The following is a 22,319-nucleotide window of genomic DNA, read 5'->3' on the forward strand; positions in this document are numbered from 1 at the left end:
TGGGCTGCTCGCCCTGCCGCTACCACCCTCCCTGGGCCGGGCGCCCATGGAGGAGCGGACCCCGCCCACCTGGGAGGGCAGCGGAGGGAGCCGTGGTCGCCTCGGCCTGGCTCCTGGATGGTCTTGTTCTGCCTCGTGAATTTCTCTGACCTAGGAGAAGCTTTGTTTCGGGTTTTCTTCTTTTTAAACTTTGAAGTGTTCGGATGTTTGCTGTAGTAACATGCTCTTTGTTTCATCCATGTCTTTCGAGTCCAGCTTGACAGAGTAGCATACGAAGAGGGTTTTTTTTGTGAACTGTTTGGGACCAGCTTAGCTTTCCACATTCACCTGGCCCAGGCGTTTATGTGGTGTGGCCTGGAAACAGAGGCAAGTTATTTTAGCCATATGGCTGGTTCTGGTCATTGTGTGAACCGCAGAGACAGCCTCTGTGGATGCAATTAAATGCTTTCTTCTGCTCATAATTGGGCTGAAAATGAGAGCTCCGAATCAGGATGTCACTCCATAAGGAAGATAAATACCAAGCACATGTAGCTTGTTTCAGTGTGTCCACTGTGTTGCTCCAGGCAGCATGCCCCTGTATAACTGGGTACAGGGTACGTACAAGGTTGCTTAATATAGCATGTAAATACTGGTTTGTATGCACATCAGTTTTAAGACTGCTTAGTAAATGTTATCCAGCATATCATGTAAAGCTCTCTTAAACTGTTAAACTATGGCTAAATATGCAGAAAAGTTAGTGTTGCCTCCTCTGCGTAGAAATGGACAGTACTGCAAAAGCACAAACTGAAAAGTGGTCCTTGTCCAGCAAGTGACCAGGTCTGAATGTCAGGTAGGAGCCAACAAACAGGTGGTGGATGCTAGGAAAAAGATTCTTTATTTTGTTAGCAGAGGTGGCAGGGAAGTTCAGAAGCTGCTTTATCGCTGGCTGTTAGGCACAGTCAGGTTTTGTCTTTGAGGGCCTTCTGGAAAAGGAGGTCTGAGACTGATCTGGAGCTCAGGCATTAGGAAAGTGTAAGAAGAAATGGGGAAGGCTCTTCTGAAAACTGAGCTAGCATGAAGCGGAGGATGACAGAACTGGTAAAATGGAGTTTTCATGGTCTTTCTGAAGCTGTACTGGAATTTACCATGTGCTTCTTAGGAACCAGTTTTGGAGAACTAGAAAAGGGGAATTCCGTTTCATGCCACCTTTGATTTTGTATCTTGTAAATCATTGCATCAAAGAAAACTTGATTGCCAACATCAGGTGTTCCCTAGAGCCTTTTCTGGACCCTATCTATGTTTTAGTTGACAGTGATGGAGAAATAGTGGATTCTCCATCCATGGTAGATATGATATAGTAATGTCCTGGGCAGAGTTAAGGGCTTTTTTTGCAGGAGATATTATACCTCTCTTTTGCTTTTAATCATGGTGTGTGTGTTTGGTTTCTAATACTGATATGTTGCATTACCTTCCCAGCTGTGTTCGGTATCCTGCATGCTGTGAGCTTGTTATGTACATTACTTATGGCAACTTCTTTTGGAGGAAGTTGTCTGCCTGCTGTAGGCTTGGAAGTAAGTCATGGTTCACACCTGGAAGCTTCTGATCAACTTCTTGGGGTCTTCACTTGAATGCAGTCTTTTTTTCATTTGAAGTGGGCATACTTGCTTCCAATCCACTCTTGCTTTGTATATAAATCAGAATTTTGAAACTTGGATTTTAAACAGAAGGCTTGTTGAAATACTCGCTGTGCTCTTGGTTTTTAGCTACATGCTTTCTACATGCCTGGATTTGTTTTTTTACTTTAGTGCTGTTAGCACTGACTCTTCTTGCAGAAGCTCAGTCAACTCTCTTCCCTGCAGTAACAAACTGAAGCACACATTTCCATGTTGGCTGCGCTCTGAGGGTTGTGTCTGAGAGAACTAAGAGCACTGAGCACACTTACCTGTGACATGTTACAAGCCCTAATCCAAGGAGTAAGGCAGTGAAGCTGATAGTGAGGGGTCGCTTGTGCAGCTGAAGCAGTACCCTGAAGAGCAGCCATGGATGGGATTACCTTTTTTGGCTTCATGTTTATTTCCTTGTTTAATTTGGAGAGCACAGCACTGTTGCTCTTCCAAAAATTTATTTCTTTAACTATCATACCTACAAATATTTTTTTTCTGTGTATGTGAAATACATCAGGTTCATTCAGAAATCTGCTGTAGCTGCTGAAAGAGGGGAATGCATGTGGCAAGGGTTGTTTGTTTTCCATCAGCTCTGTAGCCTGGCTTTCTAACTGCATAGCTGGTAGCCAGAAGGAAGATAAATTCTTTTGTGGTGGAACAAGGCAGGGAGATGGGTTTGTTTGCAGCTCTATCAGGTGAGAAGTTCCAGCACTGGCGGCTGCTGTCTGGAGCAGCATTAAGCTGCCGGCTGAAATTGGCCCCATCCTTGGGTCGTTTCATTGCTACCCACAAATATCTGAGTAGTGGCATTGAAACAAGCCAGTTTTCACTGCCTGCTGCTTGGGCCAGGTTTACTGTGCTGAGACAGAAGGGCTTTTTGTCTGTAAAGTCAGAAAGACACCGAGAGCATCCGCTAAAACTCGGGAAGTTACACGTCTGCAATGGTTAGAGCCCACTTCTCAATGGAAGGCTAAAACTTTACACAAATTACTGTCCAAGAACTGCAGGCTCATTAAGAAGCATTTGTGTCTTAGCATGGATTATTGTGCTTCATAGCAATCCTCATGGCAGCACACAGAGCAAGTAAAATTATCTCTGTTGCCAAGAAGGAATTGGTGCTTTGGTGACATAAATCTCTAAAAATGTGGTATCTTAAGGCCATACCAAGTGTGCTTCCTCCATACTGTGGGGATTTGTATTCCTGATTCCCACTGTACACCCATGGCAGGTGTGTGACAGTTGCTGTTCCATAAAATGTCATTAACCTTCTACCTTTCTCATAGGTGTACGCAGAATACTTTTGTGGAAACAACTAACTAGAAATCTTCACAAAGGAATATATTTGGTGAGTAAGTTTTATTTTAATCAGCTTTGATGTGAATGTATGTATAGCTCTGCCATTACCTCTAGAGCTTCTTGGTGCTTTCATTCAGGGTCTTATAACACTGTTAATGTTACAAATAGCTCTTGAATTAAAAACCCTCTTCTAAACAATTTCTTTTTTATTTTTTTACAACAGGGTAAAACAGTTCAGCTTTCTATGTCTTTTGTATTCTGTAAATATGGAAGTGTGTTTTCTTTCAAATCAGTTGAGTGACTTCCATTTTTATTTTTTAAATCTTTTTCATGTGAAGGCTATAATTTATTTTAGTGTGTTTTTAAGAAAGATGAGAAGTTATCCCATATCTCTTGAATGAATAGTATCTTCATGAGCATACAGGGGAAAAAACTCCAAGAGGTAGTTTACATTTATCCCTGTTTGAAATCTCTTTTAAGAGCTGGGTTTGCTTCCACTTCTTGACATGAGAAAACACAGATGAAGAAGGAAACTGGAGTGTGCCAGTGATATGATAGGTTTCTGCTTCATGAATGTCCCTATGAGTTTTGCTGGGCCTCATGGAGATCCTGCCTCATTCCATGTCATCATTTAATGAAGATGTTAAATGAAGCTGGAGGCTTTTCTGCAGTGACACAAGTGTCAGTGAATTTGGCATCACAGGATGAAAATGCCGAAGAAAGATCTCTTTGCTTGCTTTATTCTTCCCTTTTTCTTTGGCCAGTCTGACTGTACTTTGAAGAAGATTCTGAAAAACATATCAGAAGAGTTCCAAAGTTCAGGTTTCTGATAAATCTTTGCCTTGTTGCATACACCTGCGGTACTGGTAATCATTGTGACTAATGATTCAGTGCACAGTGGGGACTTTGAATCTGCAACTTCCAAGCTTCCAGAGTTCCTTAACCTATATCATGTCTGAATGACTTAACTCTGTGCAAAAGTCTTACACTTGCATCTCCATGTCACTGCTTTCGATTTTAGCTGAGTTGTAATCTCTGTTGGGTCTCATGAATTTTGCTTTCTTCTTCTTTGTGGGGATGCATCTTCAGGAGAAATCTTGAACAGGATCATCCCTTAGGATACACTGCAGTCTCATGACCAGAGGATTCTGATGCAAAGCAGGGCATACAGGCCTAGATCTTAATAGTCAAAGGAGGCATTGAGTGCTTTCACCTTCATGGTATTATGTAAAATGTGGTGAGTGGCTTCTGTTTTTCTGTCTCCAGTTTTTGAAGATAAAAGTTATATTCCTGCCCTCTTGCTCTGAAGGCTGGATGAAGTAATCTGCCACCAAGCAATTATTCCAGGCCTTTGACCTCCAGTCAATAGAAATACTCATCTTAAATCTCTGGAGGGGAGCCAGGTTTAAAACATGCTCCTGTGCATATCCTGTTCACCAGATATGCTGCACCTTGTTTAGCACACAGAATTTTTGGATCACTTTTCAGAGTCTTTCAAGTCTCCTGATGTGTTAAATTGGATACCAGTATGCTTAATGCAGACTGGAACGTAGATATTTGAAAATTTTCTGTAGAAGTCCTTTGTTGTATCTTGGTCTTGATTCTGTGATTCCCTGGAGAGCTTCTACAGAAAAACAAAAGGACCTGAATTGTGCTTTGTGAGGTCTTATGTGCCAAGCTGTGTTTTGGGTCAGGCTGTGAGCCTTTTCTGACAGTGATGTGATTCGGTTTTCACTTGCGCTGATGATATAGAACAGTGAGTAAAACCTAGCACAGGCTGGTTGGGCACATCTCTTGCAGCATCATAGAATCATCAAGGTTGGAAGAGATTTTCAAGATCATCCAGTCCAGCCACCCACCTAGCATCCCTGGAGTGCTTCTAGGATCTGTAGAACCACCCATCATACAGTAGTTTTCAACTTTCTGGTCTGCAAACCCCTGAAGGCTCCCTTCTGTGTAGAACAAATTCAGTCCTACCAACAGTGACTTACTTGCCTTAGCTGCTGTTCTCAGGCATGTGTAGTTCTCTGTTGAATTCTGGGGTCTGATAGCAGCTGGTTGCCAGTGCCTGGGCTGCACAAGATAAGATAGACCACTGGGGTCTTTGTAGTTGTGAGTGAGTGAAATATTTCTGTTGCAATGGTGTTAAACCATTGCATGTGAGTTATATGTATTGTGTAGTATTCCCGTCTGACTTTTAAGGAGAAGCTTGGGGTCAAGAATTATGTAACTTCGAAGTTCTATGGAAGGTAATGGGAAAGAATGCCTAATCTGAACCACTCTTTGTATATAGTGCTGTGATTTGACATGTGCTGCTATTTTTATACTAATATACTTTTTAACTAGACTAGAAACTCTGCTGTGAAATTCCCCTGCCAATACATTGCTTTGCTCATTTAGCTTTGCAGGAACTGAAACCAAATCTGACAGTCTAAGCTAGACTGTGGAGACTTATGAAAGCTTCCCTTACCTGTCTTGTCTGCCAGTCTTACTCTAACTCTTTCTATTGGACAAGTCTTATCTTAATTAACTACTGATATTATGTCGTGTACAACAGATTCTAGGGGCTTCATCTGGGCTGTATCTGCTGTTGGGGTTGCTGTATCCGGTACCTTCTTAACAGCAGAAAATACTAAACCTTGTGTGAAGTCTTGTGACTCTTTCTAGTGTTATGCCTATGTCCAAAACTGGTAACTTATTCCAACTCCCCTCTAAACTTGTTGGTAATCCCTGACAGTGTTTTCTCTGTCCTCTTAAGATTAGATAACTTCTCTGAATCTCTTATATGGAATTGTTGACAGAAACATTTTGGAAGCTCAAACAAGCAATTTTATCTGGTGTTCTTTTAGGAGTTACATGCTGTCTAGATACAAATAAATTGGTGGAGGTAGTTCTTTATAAAAAAATAATTTACCTCTGTCTTTACTCATTTGTCTCCATTGAGTCTGCTTTAGAACTGTTTTGATCACTTTTTTATTCCTTTGTTTGAATTAAGACTTGCTAGGCTCTGACTTTTATTTTACTCTCTTTAGGACTTTCCCTAAGGAAGTGGTTAAACTCCTTCCACATTCCTAGTAGAGTAATCATCTTCATGACTGAAATGGCCACATGTTAATTAGGAACATAGTTGCTTCATCTTGATACAGATGTTTTGATTGAATAATGTCAGGCCTGTCAGTTTCTTCTGTCTGCTCTTTCTTACAGTGCTTTTTATTATTTCAAGTTGGAAAAAAGCAACAAACCTACATGTGACTTCACACAGTGAGGATGATAACCTTTTATTTCTTCCAGCTTGCATTAGATGAATGCAAAGATGTCACGTAGTATCTGAATCAGGTCCTTTTCCAGAGCCTGATTGCCTTCAGTCGCTTCCTGTGATTGGTCAGGTTCTTTTTTTAAATTTTTTTCCCCCTTATTTGTGATTAAATAAAATAACAAGGAGTTCTATAATTGATACTTTTAAAAATTGTCTTTTAGCCCTCATGTGTTTTAGTCTCCCAGTTTGCTGTGTTGCTACTCTACAACTTGCTCACAAGTGGAAGCAGAGGGGTGGACACTGATCTCTCTGGTGACCAGTGACAGGGAATGGCATAAAGCTGTGTCAGGGGAAGTTTAGGGTGGATATTAGGAAAAGGCAGCCCCACAGGGTGGTTGAGCACTGGAAGAGGCTCTCCAGGGAAGTGGTCACAGCACCAGCCTGACAGACCTCAAAAAGTATTTGGACAACACTCACAGGTGCATGGTGTAATTCTTGGGGCTGTCCTGTGCAGGGCCAGGAGTTGGACTTCAGTGATCCTTGTGGTTTCCTCTCAACTTGGGATATCATATGATACTTTCCTGTTTCTTAGCTATCATGTTCACATGTCTGGCTTTTCAGTGGTACTTGTTCAGCATTTCCATCAAATTGGCCATCCTGGTAGTAGGTATTTTTGCTTGCTTTCCTGTTCAGCTTCTTGTGTAAAGGTACTGTGTTTTCTGAGCCCTAAACTGATACCCTTAGTGCTGATTGGGAGGACTCTTTAATGTTCAATTTAGGCTTGCTTCTCATCCAAAGATCTATGATTTAGCATGTGGGTGCCAGTTTTTACTGTGATGTTTTAACTTCATAATAATACTGTGAGGGTTTTAGCTCTTGTTTTCCAGATGAGTCTTCCCACCTGCTTCTGCCTCCGCATTCCTTCTTCAGATCCCAACCACTGCTTTCTCACCCAGAGGAGGTACAGAGAGATCTGAGCACAGCAAGAGAAGTAGGAATTTTTGTGGTGCTTGTTGACTCCTGGAAGAAATTAAATTATTTAAAGACTTGTGCAGAGGGAAGAGAACTAAGAGGTCAATGGCAGAAAGAGAGAAGGATGCTGATTGGTGTAATGTGACTTGTTTTTCCTTTTTCTGACCTTGGTTCCTGCTCAGGAGGGAAAGCAAGATTAGCAGGAAGATTCAGGGGAGGAGGCAGGACTTAATATCAAAGCATGCTTTGGTGGGGGAGGAAAGCAGGAAGGAAACCTGGACTGGTTATTACTTTCTTCCACTCCAGAGGAAAAATTCTGTAAGCAGAGCTGCTGATTTGAGCTTTCTCCTATGCTTCCCCTGTCAGGCACTGCTGCTCTAGAACTGCTCTAGTAAACTGCTTCTGGTGTAAAAAAATCTTTTCTGAAACCTTTTCATTGGAAAGTTTGTGTAGAGTTAAAACAGCCTAGTTCTGCTGCTGTCACTGCACCATTTATGCAGTTCTGTGACAAGATAAATTGTGTGTTTCTGTTGCTGTTCTTCCATCTTGTTTTCATGGCATTTGTTCAAATTATGCTACAAGGACTTTTAAACAGCTTTCCAGGTATCAGCAGATCTCACAAGCATGCTGCTGTTGTTTCTCTAGTGGCCACCACCTCTAGGATCACTAGGCTTTACTTTTTCAGTACTTAAACATAAGCTGTTGTATAGCAGTTGCTGTTTTGTTTTCCTGATTGTTGTCTTCCTGATTGGTTTTTTTTTTGAGATGCACTTGATGGTGTGACTGCTGATGTGGTGGAGAGCACCTTTTTCAAGTACTGAGTCTGGTTTAAGAATGCAAAAGCAGAGTCTGATAATAAAAATAGGAGCAGTTTGACAGGACTTGCTAGCTTATCTAATAATGAAAAAGAAGTTCTCTTTGTGGAACTTAAGCTACTTGAATTTTGGATTAATGGATTACATTTATGCTTTGCTGGGAAATATGTATAGCACATGTGAATTTCTTTTTTTAGGCAATAATGAATCAAATGGACAAAAGTCAACAGGAAGTCCCATCATACCTTCATGATGAACCACCAGAAGGTATGTATTAGTTTTCATGATATGAAGTAAATTATTCAGAAGTTCAGTTCTCTCTTAAAGAAATGCATCTGCAAGCTGAACACTTTAACTTTCTTTTATGTAACAGTAAACAAACCATCCCTGGGATGAGATAGGCCTGGATTATTGTTCACTTCTGCATTATCCTGATTACAAAAAGGCCACTGAATATAACTGAGTAAACAACTGTACCTATAAATTATAGAGAAGATGGGCAGTTACTGAAGGACCTAATTTGCAGATTAGTTTCCAGAGATATGAATTGGTCTAATGGGTATTTATTTATTCTATTCATTATGTGAGATGGAAAGAGCCCAGCTTCATTTTTGGACACGTTGCTGTGTTCATAATGCATGTGACTTTTATACAAGATGTGTTTAAAAATATATAGAACTTCATTACTTCTTCTGGAGACTGTTTTCCATCATACATAACCGTGGTTCTAACTGTTCACAATCTCACAGTGCTTCTGGAGACTGTTTTCCATCATACAATTAACCGTGGTTCTAACTGTTCACAATCTCACAGTTTCATAAAAACAAGCACGCACTTGACTTCATTAACGAAGTGACGTCATGGTCCCCTGAACCAACTGAATATTAAGCTGATTATTAGATCTGCAGAGGAAATGCAGTTGCAAATGAGCAGAGTTTCTTCCAAGCTGTGGACTGGCAGGATTGAGCAGAGTCCTGTTTGCATAATGTGACTGGAAGCATACTAGATCAAAAACCGTTCTTGGCACATAGGTTGTCTGTGTTCTGTCTGCTTTAAAACCCAAATGTGTTGGATGTAGAGGTCGGTGAGTCATGATTCCTCTTGGTTCATTGCTCTTCAGTTTATAATGGCCCTTTAAAGTTCTGTTTGTTGGTCTGCCTTTTTTTCACCTTATCTTTTATATGTTGTATAACCAAACAATTTACTTCATTTGAACGACAGAATTATCCATTAACTGTAGCAGAAAGGGTTGAAGTGGAATAACTCACTCTATTCTTGACAACTATTAGGCAGGAAACACTAGCAGAAGAAGATGAGAGGAAAGGGAGAAGTAGATTTTCATGGCACAGTGCTTCTTCAGCTCTGTTATACTTGAACTTGTTATAGTAGCACGGTGTGGGGACAGAAACTCTTGCTCTTTTGGTGTTAAGATCCCAGAAGCATTTCTGCTAGCAAATGCCAGACTGGAAACTATACCTTAATGTGTTACCTTCAAGTCTAATTTTTAAGGCTGTGTTTTGTTTGCTTAGTTCTTAGGGGTTTTTTTGCCTTAAAGATTTAATTGTGTTCTATACATGGTAAACATCATGTGTAGAAAGTCAACAGTGGTCTGAAAACTAGAACAATTTTTTTATTAAGGCAGTGAAACAAGTGGGTATTTTTTATCTTCCTAGAATATTCACTAGGTTTTCCAGATTCAGAGCATAACAGCAGAATTTGATCATCACTGGTTATTCCAAAGTTTTATTTCAAATTTGTGAGCAGCTAAGACATATTTTCTTCTGCACAGTTTTCTTTCAGTATGACAATAACCAGTTTGAATATGAAGTCTAAATTAGATGGAGAAAATTGGTGTAGTTAGAGGGAGTAGAATGAAGCACAGCTCATCTTAATGTAAACTCCATCCTTGAAGAGGCTTTTTCCTTTTGGTTCTGGTTCACATGTACTCTTCAAGCCTTATGAGTTTAGTTAAAATACTGGAATACCATTGAAAAACAACCTCCTTTTGAATGTTGGGCAAGGCCTTATACGTGATACACTTACACCATCATAGAAAGATGGCCAAAATGTGGATGGAAGGATACCAGTTCAATGCTGGCAAGATCATCTCTCAGACTAGGCTGCCAAAATACTCCTTAGAGGAAAGGCTCAATTCCAAAACCAATTTCCAGTTTTTCCTAAAGATAGAAACAGTTGTAGTTTGTTCAAATCACACTCAACAAGCTTGGCGCCCAAAGGCTTTAAAGTATGTGTGGAAGAAGCTTTTGTGCTCCTGCTTTTTATGAGTAGTGCTATTCTAATGCTGTATTTTCTGCCTTGCAAGTGGCACCAACCTTTGCAACCTAAGTTCATTCAAATTCTTGTTCGTTCTTGGATTCCTTTCAGCGGGAAGCTGACTGCAAGATAGCCTGGTAGAGCCAACTCCTGGATAGGGAAGTTGTGTCATTTTCTCAGTGCTCCATAAATCACAGAGTATTCTCAGAGTAAATATTCTGAGTTTCAAAGCACCCCACAAGGATCATTGAGCCCAACTCTTTAGTGGAGGGCCCATGTGGGGATCAGCCCACAACCTTGGTGTTATCAGCACCATGTCTAAATGACTGAGACAGCCTCCATAGATTTAGGCATGGTCTGGCACTCTCTGGAAACATACTCTTTAGAAAAAAGGAGACCAGGGATGTGTATCCTAGAACAGAAATCAACTGGCAATAAAACTTTGCAGCTCTGGGCATTTGCTAGACCTCGTGGACAGTGCAAACAGGACAGAAATGGAATGTGTCAGCCATTACCAGAAGTTAGTTACATGCTGTCACATTCTGTATTCACACTTGTGAAATAGAGTAGATGATGTCAAAGGACTGGCTACCTGAAATAATGTAAAGAAAAACACATAAAGATTACTTTTGTTTGTATCTCTTACTATTTTTAAAGTTAGTTATGATGGATCATTTCTTCCTTACATCAGTTCTGATTAATTGAAATCAGCTCTTAAAATTCTGTGGTGTGAAACTTTATGCCTATTTCACCCTGATTGTAGTGAACCAGTTAAGTGGAAGTGAAAGAGTTTCTGACCAAATTTGTTACAAGTTCTATTAGTCTGGTCACAAGAATCCTCTAGTGAATAATCCGTAGACATTGGATTTTATAGCAGACTCTGCACACTTCCTTCCGAGTGTGATGCTTTAAAGACCTTCTGTAAGTAAATAGAAATTCTGCTCTCTGTGTGCTTGTGTTGGCAATGCATGTTTGCTGGAGATTTCCATGTTGAAAGCTGCTGGCCTAGAATGAACCAGGAAGGGTATTACATGGCTTAAAGTACAAGGCTGTCATTTATGTTTTCAGTTTCCATTACCCTTTCTATTATCTGTATCAATTTCTTAAATAGGAGACTAGTGTAAGCTGGAAGGACTTTCGGTATTTTCTGCTCCTTTGGGCTTCACTATTCTGTATCCTTGTTTTCCTTTTTGTCAACTTCGTAGGAAATTCTCTCATCTAGGTGGCACCTTTTGTTTTGGAATTATTCCAGGCATGCCCATAGGAACTCTGACCTTTAGAGTTTTTTAATGAATTCTGAGTCCTGGGTCAGTCCTGGCATTATCACAAACACATTGGCAGTGCATGGGAAGTTGGTCACCCTGGTTTTCATCCAGTAGTAGACGAGTGCTGGGATGTGACTCTCGGAATCTGTGCCCTGGATGCAAGTTGCCCAATGCAGCAGTGAGAGTGCTGGGGACAGACCTGTTCTGCTGCTTCTCCTAAGGTGTGTTGCAGTGGAAAGTCAATGTGTTGGCAGGGCTGAACAGAGGTCTCTGGTATATCCAGAGCTGATTTTTCTTTCCTACTGCCTCCTAGACTCATTGTCCTCCTCCAAGCATGTTACTTCTGCTCCTGACTCCCTCACCTCTTTATTTCATGTTTGTTTCTTCCCTAGCTCTGCCCACTATGGTTCCACTTGCTCTTTTCTTGGTTTCCTTGTTGTTTGTTATTTGGGACTAGGTGGTGTATGAGCATCCAAGAAAAGCAGCCTGCAAGGTAAGTATAGGCTGTGCAATAGCTGTTGGGCTAGAAAAGGAAATACTTATGAGTAACACTTTTTTTGAAAATGCTTAAATCCTAGTGCTGAAATTGATTTGCTTGTTGTTTGTTCCCTTAGGGTCACTCAAAGACCACCCGCAGCAGCAGGCTGGCATGCTTTCTCGTGTGACTGGTGGCCTCTTCAGTGTCACAAAGGGAGCTGTTGGTGCCACAATTGGGGGTGTTGCTTGGATTGGAGGGAAGAGCTTGGAAATTACCAAAACAGCGGTCACATCTGTGCCTTCTGTGGGAGTGGGTCTAGTCAAAGGAAGTGTTTCTGCTGTAGCTGGAGGCGTTACAGCTGTAGGATCTGCTGTTGCAAGTAAAGTGCCTTTAACAGGAAAGAAAAAGGACAAGTCTGACTAAAACCAAAACTGAGACATACTCGATTCTCCAGAATGTTGCGTCAGTGGCATTAAAATCTGCTAGGATTGGGACCATGAGAAGCCATGTGTCTTAGACACTATCTTCTAACAAGTTGTGCAAGTAACTTGATGTCATCTGAAAAGGACAGAAGAAGCTTGGCTAGCACAGCGTATGAGGATTTATTAGAGCCTAGATTGAAGCTTTGTATCTGGTGAAATGTTACATTTGATAACCATAGAAGTGAGTGTATCTGAAGGAGTAATACATATTTGAATATTCATTTACTGTAAGTCTTCTGCAGTTTTGGACTAAAATGTGAATGTAGAGGCTCAGTAGTCTCTGCGATGCCATCGATACAATGAGATGCCAGTTACTGTTCTCAGTGGTTTCCACATCCTCTTTTTAAGGATCCTTCAGCTGTGTAAAAGCATTGTTGGATGTACCCAGTCTTGGTTATGAACCTGTATTTGCAGGCAGCCTGTAAACTATCCCTGACTGCATTCTGCCAGTGAAGACTGGAGCAAAGAGACTGGAGGTGTGCAGAAATTGGAAATGAGAATGGGAGATAGAAGTGAAAACGTTTAACAACATGGTAGAAAGGATCATAAAGAGTAAACTAACTTAATGCCTTATTAGAAAAAAATCATCTTTTACCAGGTGAAGCTGTGTAAAGAACTTCCTGTTGTTTCAGTGCAGTTTACAAAATGAGCTTTAGGCTCTTTATAAATCCTGCTATCTGAAACTTTGTCAATTTTTACTGAAAACATGATCGCTCCATCTCAGGTGTATTTAATACGCATCTATCTCCTGCAAGTGAGAACTTGCTTCTAATAAACTTCTTATAGACACTAGAAAAAATGACAGCCTGTGGAAACTGGGCTGATGTTTGTGGTCGTCTAGCACAACTGTCTAACTTGCTAGAAATTCCTTTGTGTAGCTGGAAACCACTGAAGAACTAGCAAAGCTGTTCTCTCAACTCCATGATGCACCAGGTTAGCTTTTTGCTCTTTTAAGCAAATGCAAGGAATTTTTCACTACATCTCTTATACTTTTCATTTTGATTTTTGAGTAAAATGCAATACTTTTATTTAAAGCAAACCAAAAATGGTAGATGAGGCCTTAAAAAAAAAAAAAATTCAAGTAATTTGTATACTGACAGGTTCCAAATGTTGACACCTCAAATGGGAGCATGTGTACATCCTCTGCAGTGTGTGAGGCAAAATGCACTTGAAATGGCACAGCGTGAGATTGCCTTAAAATAGAAACGATTTGTGATCTTTTATTTGTGTACTGACTTTGCAAATAAGTAACCTCTTTGGAAGCCCATGGAAGGCATCTGTTCATGTTGTATATGCAGTATTTTCTAAAATCTTGTGTTTCTATGGAGAACTTGTACGCTTACTTTTTCAGTGGCTGTGGTTGTACTAGAAGGATATATGGGGGGGACTTCTTAAAAAGGCAAAAAAATCGAAACATATCACTTGTCAAACCTAGTCCTCTGTTCATGGGTGTTGAAAGTACACCATGTCTGAATTATGGTACTGTCGTCACCCAGTCTGTCTGAGCCATTGGTACTTCAACTGCACTCTGTAACAACTTTATTTTATATCAGTGATTGTATATGTTGGAAGCATGATACTTGTAAGCATGGGAACTTGGGGTGGTGGGGAGAGAAAAAACCCAAGAAATGGTGTCTGCTCCTTCTATTAGATGCACCAGCTGCTTGGTTCTGATCTGCTGCAAGGGTGTAATGAGGTAAGTTTATGCAACAAATGGAAGCCTTTAACTTTTTTTTATAGTCAAAAGCAAATTGCATAGAATATAGTATGGCTTAGAGGTACCAGTTAGCTCTAGAAACGAGCTAGCCTGGGTATCAGAGGCAATCTAGTTGCAGCATGTAATTTAGTATGGTCTGCTCCACTGCAATTTCCAATGTAGCCATGTCCCCCAAGTGCTGCCACTGAACTTTAAGAGTCACCTGTTTGGAGCACAGTGATAATTTGCAACACTCAACCAAACCCTTTCTAATAGTTTTTCTGAAAACCCATTTTTTTATTATATTTTTTAATTTTTAAACTATGAAACTTGCAGCAAAACAAGTGTGGTCTGAGATAAGCAATGTTAGGTATGTAAAGAGTTGCCAACACTTCATTTTGTTTTGTTCTTAACATATCCTGTAGCTATTATTTTGAGTCTTGTAACTGAAACTTTTACATGGCATATGGTTTTAGTTTTCAAAGAGCTTTGTCCTATATCCTGTGTGTTTTCCATTCACTTATAAAACTTGCTTCATCTTAAAAACTTGTTCCATTTCTGTCCTGGCACCTGTGAAACATTAAATTGTTGCTGTTTCAGACATTTGAAAGCTTCCTTAGCTTTGTGGAAAAAGGCATACTTAGTTACACATCTTCCCACAGTACCATGCTCCAGAGTGTCTTTTATTTGTATCTACTTAGCACCAACCAGCTCTTAACAAAAGGTGTAACTTCAGTGTGTAAGCTGTGCACAGACACAGCACAAAATCCTTTGCACTAATCTTCTTTTCCCCTGATCAATGATGCTTAGGAATACCCACTTTTAAGATCATAGTGAGCTGAATGGAATATGGAACTGAAATTTTCAGGGGGAGTAGTGAGGTTGTTCTTACATCTTGGGATTGTTTTTGTGGTAGCTTTATGTCACTTTCCTTTTCCCAGTCCCTGTTTCAAAAGGGGAAATATTTATGAAGGCAACTTGTATGCCTGACTGCTTGCTATGTAATGAAAGGCTTACTCACAGGCTGGTCCACAGTCACTGTGAGTAACAAGAGATGAGGATTTCAGCAATACAGTGTTTTGGTGACTGGGAGCTTTCCTGAGGTTTTATTGTAAATGAATCCTGTGAAGAAGACAGAAACAGGTCCCAGGCATAGAGTTATGAATGAAGGATTGACTGAATTTTTATCTGGTAGTAGAGAAAAAGCATTTCTGCTCAAGCTTTTATTTTGAAAGGGGAAGAGAAATTGAAACATTCAGAATGCAAAATGAGTTTGTGATAATTCAGGCTGTGACTCAGTTAAGGAAGTACATCCTTGTCCTGTTCTGTTGCCACTGGAGATAATGTGATGGGAATAAGCTGTTCCAAGAACTTTGTAAAAACAGGTAACTGTAGAAATGCTAGAACTAAATATTCAGGGAAAGCACTGTTCTATGTCTTGGTTTCCTTTTCCTCCTAAGCCACCAATCAGGTCTCTGGCTCAGTTACACATTGTGTTATGAAGAGCTTTGGAGAGCTGAAATGGCCCCTTGTGTCTGAGGGGAAGGAGGCTTTTGAATTGAGACAATATTGTGGTCTGTTTAACAGCTGAGCAGGGAAGGACAGTCAGAAAGTGACAAAGGCAAGTTCCTGTGAATTTTTAATACGGCTGTCTTACCAGTTTCCTCTTAAAACACAGTAACCTGTTTTGAAAGAGTCAGCATAGACATGGCCTAGTACCACAGCCTGAGTTTCTTCATGCTGGTGATATGTCCCCTTCTTAAATTCCTGCCAGTGTTGCACGCGCTCCTGTACGAGTGGCATTTACCCCCAGGAGCTCCTGTCACATCCACAGTCGCCTGCAGAGTGCTCAGTGTAAGACCTTCAGCTGTTGAGATCTTGGCACTGCTCCTACCAGGTGTTTGCTGCCCTTCCCCAGTGCGCAGCCTGGGGAAGGGCAGGTGGCAGACTACATAAAATCATCATCTTGCAGCCCACCCTCTGTACCAGTAATTCAATACCAGCTTTCTTTAGCAATTCAAAACTGCATTTTAAGAAATGGAGGCCTGGACTTGCTGCCAAAATGGGTGTTAAAAATGACCTTGAATAATGCCTGGAGTGAGGGTGGTGTATAGCTGGTTTTTATTCTGCTGTCAAGAGGGGGAATGTGTGTGGAATAGCTAGGTAGGAAAGTGAGAAATAAAATCACTGATGATCCTAATTCTATTGAGATGATTGTCAGTGATACTACTATTTTATATTATCATTCACAGCCCATAAATGAGAAGAAATCAAATCTCCTGAGAACTTAAAAGCTGTCTGATAGTTACTATTTTGAAAGCCAGCACTTGTCGCCAATTGTCATATGGTGTTATCTGAGATGCAGTGCCACCCATATATTTAGAAACTGTTGCAGCTGTGTGCAAATCTGGTAGTCATTTTTAATCCCCAGTGGTTTACAGACTAGAGTTTTGTTGCACCTAATATAAAGCATGACTTTCTCTTTTCTCCTACTGTCACTTGAGACTTGAGTCTCTCCCTAATTTTTCTTATCCCCAAACCTTGCTAGAAGAGATTAAGAACTATACAATAGCAATAAATGTATTTCCTCGTGTCCCAAACCTTTTGAAAATTTTGAAGTCTCAGAAAAGTGAAGGTTGTCATCTTGTAGTTTCTTTGCATTATGGTTTGTACACAAACATACTAGGGCCTCACCATAGCAGTCACTGAATTTAGAAAAAAATGTCCCGCTCCCCTCTCAGGACAGGGCTTTCCTATCCAAGAAATCAAGTCTGTTGCAGGTCAGGATCCAGGAGCTAGAGCTACTTCAGCAATAAGGAATAGAACTCCAAGAGAGTTTCCTGAAGATACTGAACCAGCAGACTGATGAACGCTGCTGGAAAAATAATCCTCCTCCTATCTTCCTCAGATAAAAATTGTGCTAATCACTACCACAGGCTGGACTGTGCAGTGACAGAGCTGAAAACCTAAGGCAGTTAATGCCCCATCAGGTAAGAAAATGTCGCATCTGAGGTACCCTTAGAAAAAAGCAACCTTTATCATAATTATTACTTCTATGATATTATTTGAAAGCATTAGAGTATTACCACTGTATAATGAAGCTGTGCCTAAGACCCCTCCTGTACAAAGTACAGTATAAAACTACAGTCTGGTTAAGATTGCTTTTGTTCCATCTCTTCTCAAAGAACCAACTTCCCTTTTAATTTGTTTTTGCATAACTTGAAGTACAGTATTCAAATTAATCTTCAATGTGTAGAGGAGCAACAGGATTAAAAATAGGTCTCTCCTTCTTTGATTGTATCTTGCCATAAGTGACTTCAAAATCTTTTTTAGTACCATTCAAGCTTTCTAGATTTCCACTCTTTATATCATATCCTAATGCAGAGAGCTTTTTAATTCGGTACTGAACTATTTGTGTTGTCAACTCCAGCACCATTGGTGTCTCTCTAATCTGTGCTATAGAAATTCCTTCCTTCAGTAGTCCTTCAAGTCTTTCTTCCAAAACTGGAACAGAATAGTAGAGAAGGGCTGGGCATTTCAGCACTAGTTGTTTTAGTTCTTGATCACTGCACTTAAAGACGTTTTTGGAGAAAAGCATACTCTTCTGCATAGTGGTAGAATTAAGTTGAAAAATGAAGCCTTTAAGTTTAGAGAGCAGCTGTAGAACTTCCTGGTCAGTGAAATCATTCTTCTGGAGAAATTCCAAGTTCTCCTGGATTGCAGTGGAGGTATTTAATAAAATAAATGGATTTTGGCTCAATAGCTTCAGTATCCAGATCTTCATATTTGCTTCAGACCCCCCTAAATTTAAATAATTTCTTTGTAATGTCTCTATCACGTTTTTGTTTTTCTCAACAGGATTATAGAAAATATTGGGTGCACTTGTCAAGAACCTGGTGATTATATTATTCTTAAGTCCCAGCTCTTGAAAAAACAGTATGTTTGCCTTCTGGTTCTGCTGACAGTCAGTAGTAAAAAAAGACTCTGGAAATTGCTCTATTAATTTAATCAGCTGTTTCTCATTCTGGCATACTAATTGCCATAAAGCTCTTTGAGAGTTTATCTCTGCTGGGGTGTGGAGAATTGCCTCGGGGCAGCGTTCTATAATGTTGGCTACAGCGGTCTCATCTGCTCCCATTTCCTGTAATATACCAGCAATTTCTTTTACATAGGCCACATCCTGGAGAAGGACCCATTCCTTCAGTCTGCGTATCTTCGTGACATCAACTGACAAACTGTAGAGACTCTCAAGGGTTTTTTTATTTTCCTCTCTTGACTTGGTATCAGTTGTGTAACTGGAATGTATTAGGAAGCTTCTGTTTGCTACGTCAGGCCATACTGAGGAAAACTTCAGTCCCGGGTTACAGCTCTGAGATCTTGTCAACAGAAGAGTGAATGTGTCTTTTGCACAGTGAGCGACTCCTCTCAACATCATGGAAGTCAGTCCTATGGAGACACAACAACTGTAAGAAAACACATTTAAGGAATGAGTTAATGGTCAGAATTCATGTTTAGACAGAACTGGCATAAGAAATTACTCTCAAGAGTGGTTTTTGTTACTGGTGCAAAATCCAGGTTTCACATGAAAGCAGGGGGAAAAGACTATTTTTGAAAGGTTAATGTTCTGATGGATATGTCACTGGAACAGTAACATGGATGCAACAGACCTGACGTGGGGCAGTGCTCTGTTCATATAAATGCCTGCAGTCATACAAGCTCCAAACTGTCAGCCATTTCTTGCAGCTAACATTGTCATTGCATTACAGATCACTCATGCTGCATGAGAAAAATGATTCATGTGATTTCATTTGACAGCAATCCCACTAAATTAACAAAAATGGCAGCTTAAATCTTTCTTAGTTCTTATGAATGTATTTGCTTTAACTTCTCAAGCATTATTTGGAGTGTGAATTGTTCTTTCATGTGTCAGAGACCCATCACGCAGTGCTGCTTCAGCAGCAGTTTGTAGCATAACTTCATTTTAAAATCATTCTTTATATAATTAAGGGAGAAAAAAACTCACATGAGCCCTTATGTAAGCGTTTTTCACCAGCTGAGTGTGTTAGTTGATGTTGAATAAGCACCCTGGTATTTTGGGGGAGGAAGCAAGTACACAGTAGCATTTCCATGCCTTCGCCTGCCTCTTCTAGCACCTATTTTGCTACAGCTGCCCCTTGCACCAATGCCTTTTTTCTGCCTCCAGGTCTCTTCTGTAGGCAGAGTCCTTGTGGAATAGGTGTGTGGCTGTGCTGGAGTCCACAGGGCCAACCCCACACCTCACCTTTGCTCAAACTGGCTGCCCAGTTATCACCAATAGCACATGTGCTGTCACCTGCTCTGCAGGGGCAAAGGAGCCGCAGCAGTCAAACAAAGATATCATCAAGTGTATCTTTAACTTCCTGGGGGGGTTTTCGTAACAACCCTTTGGAAGTACTGAGTGAGAAAGGGAGAACTGCTGATCTCTGCAGTACTCCTGCAAATGGCTACTGCTGGTAACATGCTTAAAACTTCTCAAACTGAAAGTGAGAACATTTGGACAGTTGCTTTCACCTCTCCCTAAGTATAGCACGCTTCAAAAGGTACCTGCATGAGCACTGTTACATTACTTTTGTTGGGTTTTTTGTTGTTGTTCTTTTTTGTTGTTTGTTTTGTTAGGAGAGAAAATACTGTTATCATCATGCAGTCTAATCTCCTACATAACAGACCAACATACCTATTGCCCAGCTGTACAAGAGCCCTAGAATTTTCCTTATAGCCCATCTTCTAAGAAAGTACATAGTTTGTTTAAAGAACTTTAGTGATAGATCCTCTTTCTAGTTGCCAGGTAAGGTTAAATATTTTCTAGAGGTAAATCCTTTATCTCAAGAAAGTGTACCTTTGCTTTTAGGTTGCTTTTTTTCTGCTTCTAAGCTGGACTATTGTTATGTTACTACATCATAAACTAACAGAGTAAGACAATTTCCTATATGCACAATTATGTTATTAACAGAAGCTGTTTATTGATAACTTGTTCTTTAGTATTATATCACACCTCTAAGGCAAAACCAATTTCCTAATGAGCTGCTTGTGTCAGAACCTCAAGGCTGATGGTTTTGTCTTCATACAGCTTGTGACTTCAGAAGTGCTGTCCCAAGCCCCAGCACAAGTGATTTTTTCCAGTAACCCTGAAAGCACTGGAAGTGTAGGTAAGTCACAGATGTTTTGTGTGCTGACTTTTTCCATGTCCTGAAAAAGTGACTGCAAACTAAACCTCTCCTCTACAGGAGTGACACAACTGCCTGTGTCTGAGCACTCTGAGCAGTCCTACTGAGTTTAGTGGGTCCAGTCAGAATAAGCAAATCTCTGAAGAATCAGGGCTTTCTTCATTAATGCTTCAGCTCAGCTAGAAGCTGCCAGCAAAGCGAAGTGTTGTAAAATTGTTTGGGATGTCAAATAATACTTCCAAAGTACAATCTGGAAAAATAACCATTACTTACTTTTACTTCAACGTGTAATCCTGCTGTTAAACAAAATTGCCTTGTGAGTAATGCAGTCCCTTAAAATACTGTAATTTTTACTATACAGAGCTTTTAAAAAGTTCTGATATAGTAAATTGTGCTCTTCTAAAATCTGACATGGGAATGGTTGTTATATTCACTTAAAAGGGGCTTTACATTTCCTAGAAATGTCTGGCATCATAGTCGATTTTTCCCTGTTGTTAGTAAGGATCATCAGAAACACAGGATACTGTGAAAGACAGGAAAACTTTATTTGCCAGAACTCATTTGACTGGGGTACTCAGGAGCCCTTGTAAAAAAGCCCTATGCAAAATACAACATATAAAATAACATTAATGAATTGGAATGTCATGGTGTTCTATAGAAACCAAGAATATCGGAGTTACTTGACGTATTTCCAAGTCCACAGATAACAGTATCACATTTCCAGGGTATGTAACTGCTTTCATGAATTCAGAGTTCTCTTAAAGCTCTTGTTGGATCTAATGCATGTTCTAATGTGCAGGACCCCATTGTAACTTTTTACATACTTAGATTGCTGTTGAGGCTGTAAACCAATTGAGAGATTTAGAAAAAAACCCAACCAGCTCAGATAAGATATTTGCTCTCACTGCCAGTAGCACCCTCTCACCACCAAGTGTAAGAACAGCAATAAGGAAGTGAGCTAATGTCGAAGTTACTTGTGATCCTGCTTGCTAGCACACTTGCAGAGACTTGTACATACAGAGCAAAGGGGTGCTATAAGGTTCATTATTTAAGGAGCCTTCTACGTAGATCTTCTATAGCAAGTGGATACAATGATCAACTGGTTGATTTATCCCTCATTTGAATTTCTGAATGTGTGCTTTGAGACTTAACATCTCACTTTTTGAAAATGAGCAAACCCAAACTTTTACTCATGTTGGATTTTTCACAAACTCTTAGTAAAGAGGGCAACAGTATGACTGCCTGACCACTACCATTCTCATTACAGGAAACTTAGTAGGCTATAAAGAATTAAATGAAACTACTGAATGCCTAGATTGAACTTTAACCAGGAAGAGTAAGTATCTACCTAGAAGAGCGCAGTGTAGAAAGGGTTTGAATAGTTTGTAAAGGAAACTGGGTAGCGATAGGTAGCAGTTTTGTACATTAATGCACAGTAAATATTCACACTTCTGCACTTACAAAAAAAATGAATCCCTGCTTTGCATTAATGGTGGAAATGAGGTAAAGGATTGTAAAAGATAAGCTAGACCAACATAAAGCTTTCTAGAAAAAAAACATAGAGGATCCTAGGATAACCCAGGTTTGAAGGGATCTCAAGAGCTCGAAGCAGAGTCTGCAGGATCCAGGCTGCTTTGTCCAATCAAGTCTTTAAAGCCTCCATGGATGGAAGCCACCCGGCCTCTCTGTTCTACTGCTCAACTGTCCTTATGGGGAAAAAGCTTTTCCTTACATCCAGGAAAGGAAAGACATTTGAACAGTGCTTAAGGACGCACCGCACTATTTAAACCACTGGTCATCAAGTGGTGGTGCTTTCAGCGCAGAGAAAACAAGGGTCTCCATCACAGCCTGCTCCCACAGCCCGGCCACCTGGACCGTCCCTTCTCACCCTTTGGACTCCGCTTGGGGGCGGAGAGGCTGGGGGCGGATGTTTTCCTGC

At 40.4% G+C, this 22,319-nt stretch overlaps 2 protein-coding genes across 5 annotated transcripts in view; one reads left to right on the plus strand and one right to left on the minus strand.

Annotated features, from left to right (window-relative positions):
* The first annotated feature begins 2,179 nt into the window (after positions 1-2,179).
* TMEM263 (transmembrane protein 263) lies at positions 2,180-14,778 on the plus strand. Of its 2 annotated transcripts, XM_017737928.1 has the most exons (4): positions 2,180-2,988; positions 7,069-7,156; positions 8,180-8,249; positions 12,136-14,778. In XM_017737928.1, the coding sequence occupies exons 3-4, from the start codon at positions 8,186-8,188 to the stop codon at positions 12,420-12,422; spliced, it is 351 nt and encodes a 116-aa protein (XP_017593417.1). In that variant the 5' UTR covers positions 2,180-2,988; positions 7,069-7,156; positions 8,180-8,185; the 3' UTR covers positions 12,423-14,778. The 2 variants fall into 2 exon arrangements, with proteins under 2 accessions (XP_017593417.1, XP_008634607.1); XM_008636385.2 differs by lacking the exon at positions 7,069-7,156 and having other exon boundaries at positions 2,216-2,988.
* A 1,020-nt stretch (positions 14,779-15,798) lies between these two features.
* MTERF2 (mitochondrial transcription termination factor 2) overlaps positions 15,799-22,319 on the minus strand; it is a 9,824-nt gene continuing 3,303 nt past the window's right edge. Inside the window, exons 1-2 of one of the 3 annotated variants that reach the window (XM_008636386.2) lie at positions 22,269-22,313; positions 15,799-18,623 (exon numbers count right to left, since the gene is read on the minus strand). In XM_008636386.2, coding sequence (XP_008634608.1) covers positions 17,416-18,612 — 1,197 coding nt within the window. In that variant the 5' untranslated portion in view covers positions 18,613-18,623; positions 22,269-22,313 and the 3' untranslated portion in view covers positions 15,799-17,415. Of the gene's footprint in view, positions 18,641-22,268; positions 22,314-22,319 lie in introns of those variants that run through there. The other 2 variants (XM_017737925.1, XM_017737926.1) reach the window with 2 other exon arrangements.

Source organism: Corvus brachyrhynchos, unplaced genomic scaffold, assembly GCF_000691975.1.
Source record: "Corvus brachyrhynchos isolate BGI_N302 unplaced genomic scaffold, ASM69197v1 scaffold56, whole genome shotgun sequence".
Taxonomy (NCBI): domain Eukaryota; kingdom Metazoa; phylum Chordata; class Aves; order Passeriformes; family Corvidae; genus Corvus; species Corvus brachyrhynchos.

Excerpts from the sequence above, each read along its gene's own strand:
- TMEM263 (XM_017737928.1), top strand. The coding sequence starts at position 8,186 with ATGAATCAAATGGACAAAAGTCAACAGGAAGTCCCATCATACCTTCAT. Across the intron at positions 8,250-12,135 it reads TCATGATGAACCACCAGAAG|GGTCACTCAAAGACCACCCG; the intron begins GTATGTATTAGT and ends TTGTTCCCTTAG.